General features: G+C 64.9%; 1 protein-coding gene across 1 annotated transcript; it reads right to left on the reverse strand.

Moving 5' to 3' along the window:
- Nucleotides 1-6: 6 nt before the first annotated feature.
- Nucleotides 7-8,698, reverse strand: LOC113210388 (protein eyes shut). Its single transcript, XM_026428365.2, has 16 exons — nucleotides 8,458-8,698; nucleotides 8,142-8,290; nucleotides 7,815-8,045; nucleotides 7,591-7,704; nucleotides 7,339-7,507; nucleotides 5,709-7,200; nucleotides 5,312-5,637; nucleotides 4,945-5,209; nucleotides 4,030-4,181; nucleotides 3,671-3,807; nucleotides 2,850-3,272; nucleotides 2,043-2,447; nucleotides 1,158-1,967; nucleotides 865-1,070; nucleotides 537-777; nucleotides 7-463 (listed from the first exon to the last, which is right to left on the reverse strand). Exons 1-16 carry the CDS (start codon nucleotides 8,631-8,633, stop codon nucleotides 297-299), a joined length of 5,463 nt encoding a protein of 1,820 aa, XP_026284150.2. The 5' UTR covers nucleotides 8,634-8,698; the 3' UTR covers nucleotides 7-296.
- Nucleotides 8,699-8,704: the final 6 nt, after the last annotated feature.

Consider the following 8,704-nt stretch of genomic DNA (forward strand, 5'->3'; position numbering starts at 1 on the left):
ACTTAAACTAAAATAATCTCAAACATTACAGGGTTTTCATGTCTACACATGCTCCTAACCAAGGACAGGACTTTTTCAACAAAGAAAATCACACTTTAAACTCAGAAAAACAGAAACTCAACATAAAAATTGTCACTTCTAAAATAATTTCGTTTCGATGCGAAACATTTAAAAACCTCCCCCCAATCCTTCATCTGGGCTCTCCAGCTGGGGAAGCCCCTCAAGAGATCTCTAGTACAATAATACCTACATTTAGTTTTACAGTTCATTCTATATCTGCTCTACCATAGACATGATCATGGTTCAAAGAGCTCACAACTTCCCACATTCTCCCCTTGGTATCCTGTGAAGTCAGTCACACTCGAGTCCTGGTTCCAGGACACCTGTTGCAGGCAGCCACTGAACGGCATGTTAAATACGCCTCTAGTCTCCATCACCACAGACTTGTTCCCCGGAAAGCCTCCTAAGGGGACAAAATGTAATTATTATTAAAGGCCACATTCGTTGCGGTTCACGATGGCAGCCCATTCACATACCGACGTAAAGGACTCCCCCCGAGGACACGGGGCGGGCGAGCGCTGCAGCTCTGTGGACGGGCTCCGGGCTGGCGTCAGTCCACATTGTGACGTTGGGCCCGAAAGACAGGGCGAGGTCGTGCCAGGCGCCATCGGACACAGCGGGGCCGGGCACCAGGGCGACGAAGAGCCCGGCGCCGCGCCATCCCCACACCACCTTGAGGCGGCCAGCCTCCACGCCCACGCCCACCACTTCCTCGTCCTGCAAGCGCAAGTGTGACGGGTACACGCATGAACTGTATAGAAACCATTGCGGGCTCGCGAAGAACCGTTCCAGTTCCGGACGCACCTTGGCCGACCACAAGATCATCCCGTTCTCCTGCGTCGTCGAGAAGTTGAGATACAGGAAGCTGATGTCTCTCCGCTCTCCCTCCCGCATCCGGCCGCCCACCGCGAACTCCTCAACGTCGGCGTCGGCGTGCCGCGGCCTGGAGGCGTCGCGGTCCACGAGCAGGTAGCCCTCGCCGCCAAAGTGCGGCGTGCCGACGGCCACCTCTGCCAGGACCACAGAGACAGCCAATTCAAACACCAGATCAGTACTCCCGTTTTCTCTTGATCAAGGCTGAGCCAACGGCCACCTACCATCTTCGCAAAACGCGCCGCCCCAGCCGGCGGGGCAGTGGCAGCGCGCGCCGACGCACCGGCCCCTGTTCCTGCAGGGCTGCGTCGCGGGGGCCGCGCCGCGCCCGGCCAGGGCCGCGTCGCACGCCAGCTGGTGCTCGCAGTGGCGGCCGCTGTAGCCGCGGGCGCACGTGCAGTACGCGTCACCCTGGTCGCCGAGCCAGCAGGAGCCGCCGTGCTGGCACACGTCCCCGCCGCACGCCGTGCCGTCGCAGTCGGCCACGTTGCGGGCCTCGAGCACGTGGGCCGCGTCCAGCGGGGCGGCGCGCCAGTTGACGCTGAGGCCGCGGACGCAGCCCCGCAGAGGCACGGCCCCCGCGGCGCCGCCGCCCAGCAGCCAGGGCAGCGCCGCCAGGTCCGGGGCGCCGCCCACGAACAGCGGCGCGCCCGCGGGCGGCAGGCGGTGCGTGGGCCGCAGCGCGGCGCTGTGCGCGTCGCCGTCCACCCAGAGGAACAGGCGGCGGCCGTAGCGGCACACGCGCACGCGGTGCCAGTCGTCGCGGGCGAGCACGCGCCGGGACCGCACCGTCACGAGGGCCGACCGGCGCGCGGGCACGCCCGTGGCGAGGCGCGCCTCGAGCAGCCCGCCGCGCAGCACGAGCGCCAGGCTGGGCGCGCGCGGCGCCGCGTGACCCGCGTGCAAGAGTAGCCCGTCGTCCGCCAGCGGCCGTACCTCCAGGCCCACGCAGGACTGTGCGCGCTGCAGGTCCACCGCGCCCAGCGACAGGAAGGAGCGCCTGCCGCTCAGCAGCACGTCGGACACGGCCTCCTCTGTGGGCAGGGGGAGGGCATGCTGAGTGCGGCTGGGCAGCTGGAGCTTACGTGAAGCGGACCCTGATCCCTGACCTTTCTCGCAGTAGCGGCCTGAGCGACCGAACGGGCAGTCGCACTCGTAACCCTCCCTGAGCGGCACACACGTGGAGCCGGCGCTGCAGTTGTGCCGGCTGGAGTCGCACGGGTTGAAGCGCTGCGCGCACACGGGGCCGAACCAGCCGTCCGGGCACAGGCACGAGAAGGTGGCGGCGTGGTGCAGGCACGCGGCGCGGTGCTGGCACGCGCGCGCGTGGCACAGCGTCGTGCCGCACTGCCCCACGGCCCGGCCGGCCGCCGGCCGCGTGCGCTCCAGGGCCACGGACACGCGCGACGGCCCCGCCCCGGACACCACTTCCACGTCGAGCAGGCAGCCGGCGAAGCCGCTGTGCAGCGGCAGGTCGTGGGGGAGGCCCGAGAAGTTGACGGCGTCGTGGCCACCTGCGGACAGGAAGAAAGACGTTCACGAGGACGGTGAGGGCGGGCCGCCGCCCTCCGCGTATCATTGATCCTCTGCGCTATGCCCCCTTCTTACGGCCGGCGACGGCTTGACGGTCGCCTTCCGCTTGATAACAAGTGTGTCAGGGCGGGGCGGGGCGGGCCGGGCGGGGCGGCGGGGCGCCGGCCGGTGATCAATACGGAGTGCGTGCGCGTGCGGGTCGTCGACCCGCCCCCGTGCGGCGCCGCGGGCGACCACCGGCAATCAGAGCGCATAGCTCACCGCTCGACATGATCTCATGAAGTGGCTCATGGCCGCGGCCGGCCCGGAGCGCCCCCACCTTCCTCTCCCCGTCCCACACGCGTTCGCCACGCACCCAACTCGCCACCGCAACGCAGACTCACCCAGGTACAGCCAGGGGGCGGTGTTGAGCTGGCTGAGGGGCCCCGGGGAGGTGCCCGTCACGTTGGCCATGCCGTCGGCGACCAGCCAGGCGGCGGCGCCCGCGCGGCCCACGCGCACCGAGTGCGGCCGCTGGCCGCGGGGCTCCAGCGGCCGCGGCGTGAAGATGCGCCGCGGCCCCGAGCCCAGGTTCCACGTCAGCACGACGTAGCCCTTGATGAAGCTGACGGCGAGGTGGTCCGAGGAGGCGTCGTGCGGGCCGTCCTGGCCGAGGAACAGCATCAGCCCCACCTGGTCCTGGGTGGCGGGCACGAAGCGGAAGCGCAGCTCCATGGCGCTCTCCACCGACACTGGGAGCGCGTAGGCGGCAAAGGACGACAGTCCCGCCACCGACGGCGAGAAGGACAGCTGGGCCACCTCCAGGTCTGCGGGCCGAGAAACGAAACGGCGATGACGCACGGCTCTACGGCGCTCGCGCTCCCGCATGTCCCACCTCCCTCGTGTGCGTCGCGGGCACGGAGTCCGTTCTGCTCCGCTACGCACACGAGAGCGCACGCGTGCCTTGGCCGTCACGGATTTGAACAGCACCCAACACGGCCTAAATCGAGCTCATGTTGTTTTTCACCTGCACGAGCCGTGCTCAGCCCAACGAGTACCGAAGGGTTTATTGACCTGCTCTCTGAATGAGTCAATTATTCGCACAGAATTTTTCGTTAACTTTCTCGGATAGATTAATCTGTACATGCTAGTCGCATGACCCCTGACTCATGGCTCCGGAGTGTGAGTATAGTACTAGGTACTGGCATTGTGAATTGGTACTTGCCTGACTCGCAGAACATGCCGTGCTTGCCGAGTGGGCACAGACACAGGAAGCCGCTGGCTGGGTAGGGGACGCATGTACCGCCGAACCTGCAGGGGTTGTTCCGACAGACGGAGATCTCGCAGGTCCTGCCCACATACCTGACGGTCGACGAGGGAGAGAGAGAGAAAGAAGATCAGTAGGTCAGCGCGCCTCGACTCTCAATTGGCGCCACTTGCTACGTCACGCGGAAACGGATCGCGGGCAGCGAGAGCGAGGGGCGGTTTGCAGAGCGGGCCGTGGGTCGTGTCGAGTTGCAGGGCCTCCAGGGCCTCCAGGGCCTCCAGGGCCTCCAGGGCCCCCAGGGCCAGGCCCGTACTTACCCGGAGGGACACAGACAGTCCCAGTCCTGGCCGTTCTGTACGCAGGTGCCGCCACTCTGGCAGGGCGCCGACAGGCAGGCGAGCGCCGCGCACTCCGTCACCTCGGAGCCGCTGACGGCGTCGTCGAAAATGCGCCGAGGACCATCGTCCACCTGCGGAAAGTTTGGAGCGAGGCTTAGTTGCGTACGTACGTGCGGCGTGATCGGCGTAATCGGGTTGAGGCTGAGGGGCGGCAGGGGCAAGGTAGGCCAGCAGTACAATGCGTGTGTACTCGTGTTGCCTACCTAGCAGGCGCTCCAAGCGGGGGGCTGGCGGTCTAGCAGAGCACTTGGTTCTCGGATTTTTTCCATACCCTGCTTGTGTAAACTGACGACTGACTGGCTAGGTAATGAGGTATTATACGAATAAGAAGAACAGGAGGAATCCCGGCCGACGTCTGCTCCCGGACCACAACAAAGCCATAAACAAGCGCACGGTTTCTCGCGTATCTCCACTAAAACTGAAAAGAAGTCACAACTGTTCTATATCATTTCAAAGCTGAGAACCAAAAAAATCTGGTACACGAGAAACCGTGTCGTTACGCGCCAGTGACCTGCGCGGCTTGTTATGTATCAAAACCCGGGATTCCTTCTGTTCTTCTTATTCGTAAAATATCTTATTGGCCAACTATGTGCTGCTACTTCCCCTGAGTACCTAAAGAACCAGTTCGGATTCTCCCTCCAGTCTACAACCAGTGAAACGCAAACTCGCCATTTAAACCGGCTCGTCGTTCTTCGCGATGGAGACCTTGATGGTCCACTGATGTGCTGCTCTTTCTTGAGCACTGGGTCGCATTGGGTGGTGAAGCCCGCCTGCTCTGCTCAACTAAACCGCCAACCTCAACGCCCTGCCCCGCCCACCTCTTCCAGCCCTTACCTCCAGCCCCAGCATGCAGCCCACCAGGCCGCCGGGCAGAGGGGCGTCGTCGGTGTGGTCTGGGCGCAGGTGGTGCCCAATACCGGGCAGCCCGCCCAGGTAGAGCAGCGCGCTGTGGTTCCGGCCCTGGGCAGCGGCACCGCCCCCACCGGGGCCCCCCTGGGGCTCCACGGACTGCTGCTCGCCGCTCATGGCCAGAGAGTGGTTGACGTGCAGAGCCGCCGCGCACGGGCGCATCGCTCCGCGAAGGGGCAGCACCTCCAACCTGCAACAGCGTGTGCACGGCCTCGTCACAGGGGGCACGGCCTCGGAGGGACACTTCTGACAGACCGTGCCCGACACTTGTTTTGTTTCTCTCTGAACTCACGAGGCTGCGATGTGCAGGTCGAAGCCGTTGTTGACGCGGTGCTGCACCTCACTGAAGACCATGGTCTGCACGCCGCACGAGAACTGGAACTTGAGCAGTCCGTCCTCTAGGTACAGAGTGACGTAGATTTCGGGTGCCAGGGAGGCGTGCAGGAGCAGCCCGGAGGGTGCGAGAGTGCGCGCGCGCACCGCCACCCGCGAGCCGAGGACGCCGCCGAGGTCACCGGGTAGGCGATGCACCAGAAACGAGTGTCCCGCAAAGGCCGCCGACGTGACGCGCACCTCCACGGCGCAGCGCGGGCCGGACCAGCCGAACGCGCACAGGCACTGTAAGCAGGGTGGTGGCTTAGCCAGCCGAATGTGGCCAACGGGGTGTTCGGGAAGGGACTGGACGTTACCTTGATGCCGTCGGGGGTGTTCTCACAGGTGGCCCCGTGGAGGCAGGGTGTCTCGCTGCAGTCCGTCATGTTGCCTTCGGGGGACTCGGTGGTGCTCAAACCCTCTTCGTCGGCAGGCTCCGTCGTGGCCATCGTCACCGTCACACCCGGCAAGGTCACTGTACCCGGCACCGCATCCGGGGTCGTCGTAGGGGGGAAGGTCGTCCACAGAAAGTCAGGTGAAGCGACTCCTGCTGGGGCCGTCGTCAGCCTAACGTTAGTGGGCGTCGTGAGGCTTGTCGGCTGGACCGGTCCCTCGCTTGTAGACTCGGCGTCGGCTGTCGGCAGGGTGGCCCCCTCGGTTGCGCCGTGCGTGACGACACGGGTAAAGGTCTCGGTGACGCTAGGCGTCACGTCCGGAAGGGGATGGGGGCTGACCGTGACCGTCACGTCCGAGCCGGCCTTGTCCGCTCCCCCACGTTGGGCATGCGGTGTCATGGCTGTTGCCGTTGTGTTTGACGTGCTCGTGGCAACGGGGAAGGATTTGGGGTCCCTGGTGGCGGGCACTGCCGAAACCGCCGGCGCCCCCGGGCTACCCCCGACAGTCGTCGACGCACTTGCCTCTGACACTGGCGTTACCGGCCCGACCTCCTCCCCGGGACGTGTGGAGGCCCCGAGCGCTCCATCACCCACACCCCCGTCAGTCGCAGAGCCTTCCACGTGAACGTGGTCTGTTACGGCGCCGTCTTCGGACACGGACGTTGACCTGGAGGGAGATTCGCTGGTCGCTGCAGAGGGCGGCGGCTCGGCGTCCGTCACGTCGCTGGCTGCTCCCATGGACGTGAGCGCCACGGGCACGCTCGTCGTGGTCACCCATTCGGACGTGGACGTCGCCCAGGCCGGGGTTGTGCCCGCGTCTGAGGCTGTCCTCGCTTGGAAGTCCACTGCTGTGGTGGAGACCGGCGTGTACGTGAAGGCTGTGGCGTTCGTACGCGGGAACTCGACTGTGGCAACCGCGGTTGTGAAGCTCTCGTCGCCACTGAAGGTGGAGAACGTCGGGCTGAGGTCGGCACCGGTCGTGGACGTGAGATAAAATGCGGTCGACGACGTCGGGGGTCCGGCCGTTCGCGTCGTGGTGATCGGCTTCGTCCATGGCCGTGGACCTGGTCTTGGTGTGCGCCGCGTGGTCGTTGTGACTGTCGGGGTGAGCATGATCGCGGTGGTCGTCGTCCATGCTGGTTTGATAGGCACGGAGGCGGTCGTTGTCCGCGGCCTCCGCGTGGACGTGGAAGCTGGTCGGAACGTCGTCGCGCTGGCCGGTCTCCTGGTGCTTGTTGTGAGCGGCGTCGGCGTCGTGCCAGGGCCAGCGGGGGCCGGCGGCCGCGCGGCCTCCGAGCAGTTGAGCAGCCCGTCCAGCTGAGCCACGCACTCGCACTGGGAGCCGCTCAGCCCGGAGGGACACGAGCACGAAAACTCGTCCACGCCGTCGATGCAAGTCCCGCCGTTGCGGCAGCTGTGGTTAAAAGCAGTCAAAGTGGGCGTGCAGGCATCCCTGCTAAGTACGAGTACGTCCGAGAAGGCGCAAAAAGTGAGGTTTACCGTGTTCTCGTGCCAGAAATAAGAACACAGTTTTCCGGGTGGTCGAACTCACCCCGGTCCGCGCCGGCACTCGTCGTACTGCAGCTGGCAGCGGTCGCCGTGGAAGTCTGGCACGCAGTAGCAGACGTCGTCGCCGTCCTCCAGCAGGCACAGCGCCCCGTTGAGGCACGAGTTCTTGGCGCACGGCTCCAGCTCCTGCTCGCAGTGCTTGCCCGTGTACCCTGAGGACCGCACACCAGCGTCACCCGTCTCGTTTCGACCGTCGGCACTCGCCAGAGAGTAACTGACAAGGAGGTCTACCCACCGAACAGGCAAGCACAGGCGTAGCCGGCGTGCAGGTCGACACAGACGCCGCCGTGGTGGCAGGGCGAGGACTCGCACTCGTTGACGGGCTCCTCGCACAGCGGCCCGGTCCAGCCTTCGACAGCAATGCCACTGGGTTTAGTTGTGTCCACTACTTTCCACAAACTTCACAGAATCCCGCTCTCAGGGTGAGCCGCGGCCGCTGAGCGCCCAACCCGCACTCACCCGGCAGGCACACGCACGAGAAGTCCATGCCGCGGCCCTCCTGGCAGGCACCGCCGTTGCTGCAGCGGGCCTCGGCCGTGACGTTACACACGGCCACGTCCAGGTCGCAGCGCTCGCCGGAGTAGCCCGGCGGGCACAGGCACGCGTAGCCATTGGGGCCATCCAGGCAGGTGGCGTTGTTGAGGCACGGGTTGGAGAGGCACTCGTTGACGTCCAGCTCGCACAGCTCGCCTGCGCAACACGTCACCGGTATAGTGGAACGCGCGGTGCTCCGTCGATGCCCATTGACCTGTCACAGCCCGGCCCGGGCAGTCAGTCACTACTCACCCACGAAGCCGTCGGGGCAGGTGCAGTTGAAGGAGGCCACTCCGTCCACGCAGCTACCCCCGTTGAGGCACGGCGAGGACCAGCACTCGTCCCAGTTGGTCTGACACAGCGCACCCGTGTAGCCGTCGATGCAGTAACAAGTAAACGAGCTGCCAGACGTGAGCCGTGGCAGACACCAACAAAAATCACAAACAGCCACTAGGTTCTTAGAAAAGGTCCATGGTTTCTCAAACACTGTTATTCACAAGTTGAAATAAAGCGCAAAAAAAAAAAAACATGACCCGGGGACATCCATGTGTTTCGTGTTAGAACTGACCTGTTGAGGTCGTCCATGCATATGCCGTAGACGCAGGGGCTGCTGAGGCAGGCGAATCCCGCCTCGGCCTGCGGCTGCAGCAACAGCAGCAGCGAGGCCAGCTGGAGGGCCAGGAGGGCCCCCGGGCCCATGGGCGCCGCGCCGAGTGCCGCACCAGGTGCCGGCCACCGGGCCATCAGACATGGCGTCCTGCCGCCCACAACATCGCAGACAAGTCACGCACCGAGCCCCCGGTGCACCCCGCAGG

The sequence above is a fragment of the Frankliniella occidentalis genome, unplaced genomic scaffold (assembly GCF_000697945.3).
Source record: "Frankliniella occidentalis isolate FOCC.00 unplaced genomic scaffold, Focc_3.1 Scaffold226, whole genome shotgun sequence".
Lineage (NCBI taxonomy): Eukaryota > Metazoa > Arthropoda > Insecta > Thysanoptera > Thripidae > Frankliniella > Frankliniella occidentalis.